Source organism: Pteropus alecto, unplaced genomic scaffold (assembly GCF_000325575.1).
Source record: "Pteropus alecto unplaced genomic scaffold, ASM32557v1 scaffold146, whole genome shotgun sequence".
Lineage (NCBI taxonomy): Eukaryota > Metazoa > Chordata > Mammalia > Chiroptera > Pteropodidae > Pteropus > Pteropus alecto.
The window spans coordinates 22,781,530-22,793,668 of NW_006442107.1; the positions used below are offsets into that span (position 1 = coordinate 22,781,530).

Sequence of the window (12,139 nt, forward strand, 5' to 3'; positions counted from 1 at the left end):
GGAAAGAGAAAGCATGTTTAGGATAAAGAAGACCAAGACAATAGATAAAGAGCTTGATGATTTTATTGTGACAAAAATATAATTTTTGAAAAGGTAATGCTTTGGTAACAGCAGAAAAAAGAAACATATTTGATAAAAGATGCTTAATTTTTTATGGGAGCAATTATAAATATAACTGAAAGACAAAAAAGTCCTAAAAAATGGAGAGATCAACTATGGTTTTGGTGGGGAAAACTCAGCACTGAAAAGCTAATAGTTCTCCCCAAATTAATTTATAAATTCAAAGCAATTTCACCTAGAATCCTCAAAGGGTTTTCACAGAACTTGACTAGCTGATTGTACATTTATACAGAAAAGCCCAGGGCAGAGAATTTTAAAGGGGAAGAGAAGCAGCGGGACTTGTTCTGCTGCATAAAAAGACTAATTATGAGTTTATAGTAAGTAAAACACATATTCAACAAATATTTATTGAGCGTTTATGTGCCTGATACCATTCTTGGATATGAATCTAGATCAGCGAAGAACAAAACCGAAAACAGGCAAAGTCGCACTTTCATGGAGCTTACATCTTAATAGGGGAGGGCCAGTAAAAAGCAAATATTTAATATGTCAGATGTGATAATTGCTATGAGAGGGGAAAAGGGGATCGATCAGGAGTGTGATGGGTGTATAGAAGATTGCTACTTTGTAAAGGGTGACAAGAAGCTCTCTGGTACACTATTTAAGACTCGAAGTGGGGGAGCAAGGCGTGCCAATATGTGGGAGATGAGCATGGTTCCAGACAGAGGAAACAGGTTGGAGTGTACATGTGTCAGAAAAAGCAAGGAGGCTGGTCTGTCCAGAGCAGAGCGAGAGATGGGAAATGGAGGTGGAGATTAGAGAAGCGATGGGAACGGAATCATGAAAGACTTTGTGGGCTGTTGTAAGAATTTTGGCTTTGACTCAGTGTTAGATGGGAGGATGTGGCAGGGTTTAGAGTGGAGCAGTGATATGATCTGACTTCTGTTATAGAAAGTGATCACTCTGGTTATTGTGAGGAGAATAGATTCTAGAAGGGCAAGGTGGAGAAATGGATAGCAGTTAAGAGACTATTGGAATAATCAGGGTGAGAGATGATATTGACTTGGGTCAGGATAGTGGCAAAGTCCCTGTATATGAGAGAAAGTTTTTATTGGTGTTCAAATATATTTTTACCCTGTAGTTTATATAAGTAACCAAAGTTGAATATTCCTGTTAAAGTGTCCTTGAAAAAAGTCAAGATGGGACCTTTTGAAAAAGTATGTATATATTTTAAATCATAAAAGTAATATCTGCATTATAGAAAGTTTTAAAAATAGAGAAAAAACACAGATTACCAAAATACAACATCTGTTACTTTGGCATATTGTATATCCTAATCTATCTTCATACCTCTTTTAGAGCATTTTAAAATTGCAAAACTAATGCTTATTTATGCTTGAAGTGAGGAAAATAAAGACACCAAAAAAGTGTGATCACCTATAGTACAAACATTCAAAGAGTAAGTTTTTAGTTGTTAACATCTTATGGTAGACTAGCTTTTTAAAAATGGATTATTCTCAGAGGATTCTTTGTTAAGTTTCTCACTTTTTTATTGACATATGATTGATATGTTAATTTGAGGTGTATAACATAATGATTTGGTACTTGTATATATTGCAAAATGATCACCATTTTGATCACCATTGCAACAATGAGTCATAGTTAATATCCATCACCATACAGTTATAAATTTTTTTTTGCGATGAGAACTTTTAAGATTTACTCTTAGCAATTTTCAAATATGCAGTATAGTATTATTAATTATAGTCCTCATACTGTACACTACATTCCTATGACCTATTTATTTTATAACTGGAAGTTTGTACCTTTTGATCCTCTTCACCCATTTTGCCTAACCCCCCACCTCTTGCCTCTGGCAACCACTAATCTGTTCTTTGTTAGATTTTTTTTTTTTTAAGTTTTAAGTAACATACCAACTCGAGTATAAGCAAAAAAAAAAAGGCCATGTATTATTAATATAAGAATACAGAGGTATCTCATGGTATTCCAAAGCAGGAAATGCTGTTAGGCATCAGAAGGGATGGAATCAGGAACCAGGAAGCTGTCAGGAACCAGGAAGCTGTTAGGAACCAAGAATGCTGCCACTTACTGTATGTGTGTCTTTCTCTCATTGCACGGTCTCTCATTTCAATCTCTTAGCAGATCAGCTTTTTTTGTTTTTGTTTTTTAGCGTACATGATGGAAGATGGTTGCCTGTTCCTCTATGGACCAGGATCTCCTACCCTCAATTCAAAATTTCAATGGGAAATAATCTGATGGTACCCACTCGTGTTAGATGTCTGTCTCTGGAACTGTCAGGCCAGATAGTGGGGACAGGGCCATATGGTACAAACGTGGCTGCTAGGGCCATTCCTTGGTGGGTATGGGAATGGCAGTACTCAGAGAATGGTGAAAGGGTGTGGTATGGCAAACACCTCAGAAAGTGTCTGCTACTACTTTTAGTTTATGGCTTGTAAGTAGAATTGACATATTAAAATCCTGCTTTTTATGAAGCATTGACAGTTTTTCCATATTGTCCCTGGAAGCTTTCATGGCTCACCTTCTGGATAGTAGTATTTTACATAGATATAATATTTTTTCCCCCAAAACTCCAGTGATAGGGACAACAATTATTTCTGTATTTTTTCTATGATTGAATTTTCTTAGTCTTTTTTTTTTAAACAAGGATGTTTAAAATTTTTAATTAAATTTGTCCTCTTCGATTTCTTCAAACACTTCTTAGAGATTTGGTAAATATGTATTTGATTCTGTTTTTTTCCTAATTTTTCTTAATCACATTTCATTTATTTGTCAAATTCTGAGACTTGTATGCCAAGAACTGTTATATGCGCTGGATGTCCAGTAGTGAAGAAAACCTAAGAGTCCCGTGCTCTTGGAGCTTATATTCTGATGGGAGGAGATAAACAAAACATAAATGCATGTGTAACATCAGGCTATAAGGTGCAGAAAAATACAATAGGATGAAGGGGATAGGGAGTGATGGCAGTGGGAAGCTACTGTTCTGGGTGGGAAGGCCTCTCTGAAGTGACAGAGGGAAGTGCTGAATTGAGTAAAGAAGTGGCCCTGAGGATACGTGGCAGAAGAGCATTGAAAGCAAAGGACAAGCTAGTGCGAAAGCTCTGGGTTAGGCAAGCACTTGGAATATTTGAAGAAGAAAGCTGCCAGGGTGCCCAGAGCAGGGCAGGTGGAGGAGCTAAGTAACTTCAGAAAAGTAGCTAGAGGCCCAGCCCTGTTTGTGGGTGTGGTTGGAGGGTTTGAACAGGAAAAGATGTGACAGTGTATGTTAGGATGTGAGACATTTGCTAATCACTTGTCTTTACACTTATCCTTTATCAAGCAATCTTTCCCCTTCCGTTGTTTTGTTATGCCCTGCTCATACATTTGAAGAATTTTCTTTTTTGTGTTTTCTGATCTTTTGCATTGCCTCATCTTTTTTTTTTCTTTTGCCAATATTGCACTTTTAATGATTATTTTTGTAATGTTTTAATGTCTGATAAGGTTTCCCCTTACCACCCTTCTTTTTTGAGGATATTTTGGACCTTTTTATCTGTTTATTCTTCCAGATGGCATCTAAAATAACTTTTGTACATTCTTAGTAAAAACACTGTTGGTATTTAATTGGAGTTGCATTCTATGTAAATTAATTTGAGGATTGTTGATAGTTTTATTTAGTTTTCTCATGAAAGAACAAATTTATATTATGCAAAGTATTGGCTCATTCCTGTTTTTTATTTTGTTGTGGTTGATAGGAGATATAGTGCAATTTTGAAATGACTAGTTATGGTGCCCATCCGGGTAGGGAGGCTATTTCATTCAGTTCAAAAGCATTTTGTTGAATTTTTACTGTGTGACAGGCACTTTTGGCATTGAATTCAGAAATGAGGGCTCTTTACTGGGAATTCAGCTAGTTGGCAGGAGTTCAGAATTTATTTTTGGTATTAGGGCAGAATTCTATGAAAGAAATCATATTGTCATCCTCTCTGCTTAAAGGAATAATTTCTCAAATGCTCTATAGATAGAATGAAAATGAACAGAGTTGGCAGGCCTTTTTGTAAGACATCTTCCTATGTCCTAGTAGAAAAACCTAAAATGATTATTAATTTCTCAGTTAACATTTTTAAAAGGTTTTTCTCCACTAAAGAAAAAATAGCCTTAGTTTCACCCATCAGCAGTTCTGCAAATCTGCTTCTGAAATCTCAAACCCATGAACTTGTCTCCATATTCTCTACTGTGTCCATTTTACTGTCTAGTACAATCCACCAGTATCTGCCACCTAGACAGTTACTATTGCTTTATGACTAATCGTTGCTTTTCTCTTGCGCACTTTCACAAGCCATTTTCTACACAGTAGCCACAGTGATCTTTTTAAAAAAGAATTTAGAAATTATCCAAGCTTAAAAAAACAGAATCGTATAATTGATGTACTCATCACCCTCTTTCAGGAATTATCAGTAATGATCACTATCTGAATATCATGTTATTTCATCTATAAATAATTTCTTATATTTATAAAAGATAAGCGTTCCTTTAAGAAAACCATGACCACATGTGATAATTGCAGAACTCTGAATATATATTTAAAAGCAGGAGTGCTCCCCAAACCCCAGGCCGTGGGCTAATACCGGTCTGCGGCCTGTTAGGCACTGGCCTAGAGCAAGAGGTGAGCGGCGGGCAAGCAAGCATAGTTCCATCTGTATTTGCAGCTGCTCCCCAGCGCTAGCATCACCGCCTCAGCTCTACCTCAGATCATCAGGCTTTAGATTCTCATAGAGGCACTGGTTCCTGGTGCCAGAAAGGTTGGGGACCACTTCTTAAAGGCATCAAATTGTACACTTTAAATGGAAGAATTGTATGGTATGTGAATTATATTAATAGACCTATTAAATGTAGCGTGCTAATGTTATCCTGTTATTAATATTAAAATAATATCTCAAAATCATCACATCGCCAAAGTTTACATTTCCCCAGTTATTCTTATAAAAAAATTTTTAAACACTTTGACAACTTATACGGGCTTGCAAAGGTCTGACCTACAAAGCCGTTACATAACGTGGCTCTCTCTACTTCTCTAACTGTATCTCTTGCCCACTAAATTGTTCCTACAAGGCCTTTGCGTTAGCTGTTCCCTCTGCTGGGCTGCCCTTCCCCTATATTTTCATGAAGCCGAATTCTTCCTTTCAAATTTTTAAACATCGCTACCTCACAGGCTTACCCTGATTAGTTCCCCAACCTACAATTTAAAGTGGTATTGCAGTCATTCTGTTGTTCATTTACTTAAAAAATATAGGCATATTGACAAAATATTGTCAGGGTTTATTATCTGCTCTATATCCTTTTTTCTTAATTTATTCTCTGTCTTTCCCTTTTTCTGTCGGCCCCCGCTTTGTTTCTGTCATGTTCACCGCTGAATCCCCAGTGCCTAAAATGTTAATTGGTGCATAATAGACTCTCATTAGGAGATATTTATACAAAAAAATTGCCGACACATATCATCAAGTGTTTGGTATTTATAAAACAGTTATTTGTACATTGAAGCCTGCTCAAGTCCCAACCTGTCTGTGGTTTGGGGTTGCCGTCTGCTTCATTATATCAAAGCAAAGACTGTTGTCTTCTGGGAAGAGAAAGTTGTCTTCTCTGAAAAAGCTTCCTCTGAAGATGGCCTTGGCCTCTTCCAGAAATAGGATGGCAGGGAATGAGGCCTCATGAGTCTGAGTCTTCAGTTGAGGTAGAGAGAGAAGACAGTGATTATAACCAGAAAGTCCAGAGTGAGGTATAGTTACCTCCAGAACAGGTCACTGTTAACCCCACCTGGGCTTCATGGCAGTCACAGAAGTGGACTCTTCAATAATAAAATAATAATATAGTTTTAAAAAAAAAAGGTTATTTGTAGAATATATCACCTTACTGCATAAACAGAGTTCCAGTTTGATATGCTATTTTAGAAGGGCTACTTTTTGTTTTAAATTTTTATGTGTGGCTTTTGTTTTCTCTAGCAATTAGAAGCTACCCGAGGTTAAGAGATGATGATTTTTTTCACTTTATGTCCTTCGTATACTGGCCTGCTCACTTCAGAACTCAATAAGTAACTTTGATATAAACAAATTCTGCTTTTGTTGTTGCTTGGCAAAACATACACTGCTTGCACATATAAGCTTGAGAAAGTTACTATAATATCTTGCTGGTTTCATTTTTCATTGTCATGTTTTCCTTTTATCCTCAATGGTAGACCATCACACCCTTAGCTTCTGAGTTGTCTCTACTATCTTCCCTCCAGTGAAGTAACTTAAGAGCGGCTGTGCTAGGCTGAATAATGGTCCCGAAAGATAAGATTAGTTAAGTATGTTGAAGTAGGGTAATAATTCTGAATTATTCAGGTGGGCCTAGTATAATGACAAGGGTCCTTATAGGGAGGAGGCAGGAGGATCAGAACATCTCAAGAGAGAATGTGAAGATAGAAACAGACGCTGGAACGATGCACTTTGCAGATGGAGGGAGGGACCACAAGTCAAAAGATGTATGTAGGTGGCCTTCAGAAGCTGGAAAAGGCAAGGAAACATTCTCCCCTGGAGTCTCCAAAAGAAATGCAGTCCTGCTGACACCTTGACTTTAGCTCCATGAGACCCATTTCTGACTTCCAAATTCTAGAACTGTAAGAGAAGTATGTGTTCTTTTAAGCCAATAAGGTGTGGCAATTTGTTACAGCAGCCATAGGAAACTAATGCAGTGACTTAAGGCAAGAAAGCTTGAATGATCACAGAACCTGTACAGAGTGTTCTGTGGTTAATCTGATTTAATAGTTGGTTTAATAGTTAGCTACTGAAAAGGAGGCTGTAAATGATTGAGATGGCAATTTTAGGTAGGTAATTTCAGGAGAGAAGAAAAAGGTGTAATTGATGGAATAATGAGAGAATATTATTATGCAATTGCAGCGTCAGTTAAGCTCTCAGTGGCTTTTTTCCTTATATTTTACACAGATCAGAAGCCCCTTGACCTTGCCCAGGCCGCTGAAGTGAAACACATTCTTGTTGGTAATAAGGTATGTAGTAATTAATGGATTACATTTATATAGTAATTTTTAGGGAAAAAATTGAATTCTTAAAATATATAGATGCATTTTTAATGAAAATATGTTTTTCAATAGATCCTCTACAAAGCATTGAAACGGTATGAAGGCCCTCTCTGGAAGGTAGGTTTGGATGGTTTTTTAATTACAAACTGGAAAGAAGAATCCTCAGGTGTTCCATTTCTGTTAAAATTTTTAAAAGATTATTTCTAAAGTACATGTGATTTAATCTTTCTTGGATTTTTAGTGCAGCCAGTTTTGTATTGCTGGACTTCGTTAGGTGTCCACTTGTAGCAGTTACTGTCTAACACTTTTAGGTGACCAAGTTTACACAGAACAGAGTGGGAGAAAATACATTTTTTCTTAATCATAGAACTGTAGTATTATTTTTGTTATGAACGTTGAACCTTGGAGGACGTAGGAAGAATTTAATATTTGAATTGTCACAAAGCTCATTCTACAAATTTCTGTTTTAGAGTTATTTTCCATAATTAACTATTTTAGAGCATGTAATTTCTTCTGCACTTTTAAGAACTCCCTCTATATATTTTTGTGCATGTATGCTTATATTGTATAAAATAAATATAGGATAATTCTCTTTTTTTAGAAGTTCATTCAGGACTTTGAGGAAATTGTCTTTGAAGCCCACAACTATATATTTCCTGTAAATATCCCTGAACAATATTGTCAGAACTATAAACTGTGTTTATCATTGATCTTATCAGTGTGGCATTTCTTCTGTTCCTGTCACCCTGTAGTGGTATGTTTTCATTACTGCACCTGGTACCTAAGTTCATGTTTGATCATTTTTTAATGTTCAGTATTACCGTTTAGTTGAAAGACTCAGATAGAACTATCATAACTTAATTACTTCTCATCAATCAAGTATTTGAATCTAGATGTGTCAGTTTGGAAAAATCTTTGTCATTTTTTCCTTAGAGTTCAAGATTTTTTGGCTGGAGATTATTCTGGATAGTGTTAGAACATGGAGTCCTTTCGTGGTATAGGAAACAGTAAGTTTTATGATCCTCATTAAATTTCAACATCTAAATTTTGAAAGATGAAATGTTTTCACTTATCTCTTTTCCTTTTACCTTGATAATTTAACATTTATTTTGAAGGCCTGATGCAGTCCGTAATATTTATCGCCAGGGATGCAAACACCTAACTCAAGCAGTGTGCACGGTAGGATGACACACGCATATTTTGCTCAAACCCTGAAATCAGTTCTGCAAGTGATTGCCCTAAATCTTTTGTATAATCTGCCTTGTAAATCTTGGGGTAGAAAGTACTCATATATGTTTTTATTTGAGGAATCTTTGTTTTAAAACTACAATTACCTTTTGTTTATCTTTACACATTGTGGGATGAGAGATGAGTGATCTGAAAACATTTATGCGGAGCTTTGAACATTTTGTGTGTGTGTATTTATATAGTCATACATATATATGCTTGTACATATATGTATGTGTGTGTATATGTGTATTTGTATGTGGGTAGATCAGGACAATGCGAGATTTTCTGGTACTAAAGTTAAAGCCTATGTCAAAATTGGATTCTTAGGCTCTCCGTATTCACTTCAGGCTGTTTTATGTTACTTTTACCAACCAGGAGAAAAGGCGAGTTTTTCCTCTTTAGAGATTAGTCTAAGACCGGAGCAAGACACACTTTGTTTCCTTCTTAAAGTCCTTCAGTTGTCAGCGTGCCATGGCTGTCCATCCACTTTTAAGAGCTCAGCACCTGCCTTTTCTCAGTGTGAACACTGTCAGACCAGCCGAATTCCCCTCAAGGAGTCACAGACGTAGTCACATTCTCCAGTAGTACAGACTCATGACACAAGCTGGTCCCTTCAGTCCTCACACCCCTTCGTCCTTTCACATTAGACCAGGCCAGGGAACCTCTTTTTCATGTTACTCATCTAATCTTTTTGTTTCTTCTTTTGATGTAATCCTGGCCATTCTTTTCTGTTCCCACTCGATTCTTCTACTTAATACCAAGGTGTTTCCTCAGTTTCCTCAGATTTATCTAATTCTTTTCTACCATAAAACAAAAAAACAAACAAGTTGCTCCCACTTTCCTTTTAAAATATTTCGATCTTTAACTTTTCTGGAATTGATTAGCTCCTGCTATGTTATGCCTCACCTTGTTTTATACCTTTTGTTTCTTATACAAATGTCTACTTAAATGCTTCTTTTATGAATATCAGTACATATCTGTGCATATCAATACAAGCTAATGGGCATTCATTGATTGACCACTATAAGGCAGGCCCTGTTCAAGGTCTAGTCTCTTTAGATTGAAGCGTAGGTTATTGATTTGAGAATTTTTTTTTCTAATATAGGTGTTTATAGCTACAAAGTTTTTATGTTTTAAATAAAATGTGGTAAAATACACCTAACATAAAACTTACCATCTTAATTTTTTTTTTTTTAGGCAAGGCAACCCTTAGTTGACCTCACAGATTGCAAGGACCTTCTCGGCTTACAATCTCTTATTTTTTATTTTTTACATCTAGAGTGTCTGGTCTTCCTAGGTGGTCTCCCATCCAATACTAACCAGGCCCGATCCTGCTTAGCTTCTGAGATCAGATGGGATGGGGCTTGTTCATGGTGGCATGGCCGTAGACACCATCTTAATTTTTAAATGTACAATTCAGTGACGTTAAGTACATTCACATTATTTTGCAGCCATCACCACCATCCATCTCCAGAACTCTTCTCATCTTCCCATACTGAAACTTTGTACCCGTTAAACAACTCTCCATTCCTTTTCTCCCCCTAGCCAATGGCAGCCACCATTTTACTTGTGTCTATGACATAATTTGATTACTCTAGATACCTCACATAAGTGAAATAACATAGTATTTGACCTTCTGTGAATAGCTTATTTCACTTAGCTTTATAGTACAAGGTAGGACCTCCAGTACAATTTTAAATAGAATTGGTGAAAATCGACATCCTTGTTTTGTTTGTTAGGTACAAAGCATTGAGCCTTTTATCGTTGAATTATTAGCTGTAGGTTTTTCATAGATGCCCTAAATCTTGTTTAGAAAGTTCTTTTCATTTCCTAGTTTACTGAAAGCTCTCATCCTAGAAAGCTGTTGAATTTCAATAAATGGTTTTTTCATATTATTAAAATGATCATGGGGTTTTACTCATTTATGCTATTAATGGTTAATTTCATTGACTTTAGGGTGTTAATAAAACTGTCATATTGCTGGGATGAATTTTATTTGGTCATGATATATTATTTTAATATATTGTTTGCTAATATTTTGTTAAGAATTCTTCTGTGTTCACAGTGGATATTGGTTTATATTCCCTTTGTGATATTTCTATCTGGGGTTGGAATCAAAATAATACTAGTCTCATATAATGAATTAGAAAATGTTCCTTTTCAGTTTTCTGGTAGAGGTTGTTTAGAATTATTTATTTCTTCCTTAAATGCTTGATAGAATTCACTTGTGATATCACATGGGCCAGAGGTTTTTTGTTTTTGTTTTTGTTTTTTTGTGGGAAGGGTTATAATTACAAATTTCTTTAATTGCTATAGGACTATTCAAATTTTGGGGTTTTTTTTTTTTTTTAGATTAGTGTTTGTAATTTTTGCCTTTCAAGAAATTTGTCCGTTTTCTTTAGGTTATCAAATTTATTGTTAATATACCTATATTATGTTTTTCATGTTTGTATGATAGGTAGTCTTTGTCCTCTTTCATTTTTTATATTGATAATTTGTGTTTTTTTCCCCCCTTAAATCTGTCTGGCTAGCAGTTTATTAATTTCATTGGTCTTTTAAAAGAAACAGCTCTTGATTTTATTAATTTTTTTCTAATTTTTTTCCATTTTTCATTGATTTTTGTTCTTTTGAGAAATTCTCCATGCTTTGGGTTTAATTTGCTCTCTTTTATAGTTTTCATAAGTTGAAAGCTTAGATTATTAATTGAGATCTATCTTCTTTACTAATACAGCCATTTAAAGCTATACTTTCCCCTTTGTAGCTGTTTTAGCTTCATCCTACTAATTTTGATAGATTTTGTTTTCATTATTAGATCAAAATATTTTCTAATTTATACTGTGATACCTTCTTTGAACCAATGAATATTTAGATGTGTGTTGTTTAATTTCCAAATAATTGGAATTTTCCTGATTATCTCATTTTGATTTATAATTTAATTCTATTTCAGTCACTGAACATATCCTATATGATTTCTCTCCTGTCAAATTTATTGAGACTTGCTTGATGGTTCTACTTATGGATAATCCTAGTAAATGCACTTGAAAGTAATGTGTATTTTGCTATTATTGAATGCAGTGTCTTCTAAATATTCAGTCATGGTTGGTTGTTTCTGTTGTTATGATCTTATGTGTCTTTGCTGATTTGGGCTAATTGTATCAGTTGCTGAGAGGAGGGTGTTTATGTTTGTGAAATTATTTCTTGCTCTATTATTGATCACATACATATGACTTACTGACCCTTATCATTATGTGGTGGCTCTCTTTATCTCTTATAATACATTTTGTTTTGAAATCTATTTTGCCTGATACTAATATAACCACTCAGGCCTTCTCATACTACTGTTTGCAGTGTCTTCTATTTATGTGTTATCGACCTATCTAAAATTTTATATTTATTTTCTGTCTTTGTAGATAGTATATTTACATATATAGAGGTCCTTAGCAACCATTCTATTTTTGCCTTTTAATTAGATTTCTTTTGAAAATGTGTTCCGTTTTCTTCTTCATGTGTCAGGTAATTATGGATCATATCTTTAATATTTTGACAGTTAAGTTCTGTAGATTCTGGATTTTGCTATTTTCCCCCATTAAATGTTATTTCCTTTGGTTTAGCAGGTCATTTTTCTTAGTTTGGTTTGGATTGCAAACTCTGTTTCTTGGACATTCAGAAAGGTTGCATTTAAATGACTGCTTTGAATCTTTTCTGTGCATCAGTTATGGATGTGAATAGACAGAGTTTGGGGATCCCTCCTCTGTCTCT

The 12,139-nt window shown here is 35.2% G+C and overlaps 1 protein-coding gene across 4 annotated transcripts in view; it reads left to right on the plus strand.

The window, feature by feature from the left end:
* The window catches only part of OSBPL1A (oxysterol binding protein like 1A), a 193,577-nt gene that overhangs the window by 54,372 nt on the left and 127,066 nt on the right, over nt 1-12,139 (plus strand). For all 4 annotated transcript variants that reach the window (XM_006920023.3, XM_015595746.2, XM_015595744.2 and 1 more), the window contains 4 exons: nt 7,056-7,117; nt 7,223-7,267; nt 8,084-8,157; nt 8,266-8,329. In XM_006920023.3, the coding sequence (XP_006920085.1) occupies nt 7,056-7,117; nt 7,223-7,267; nt 8,084-8,157; nt 8,266-8,329 (245 nt within the window). The remainder of the gene's footprint in view (nt 1-7,055; nt 7,118-7,222; nt 7,268-8,083; nt 8,158-8,265; nt 8,330-12,139) is intronic.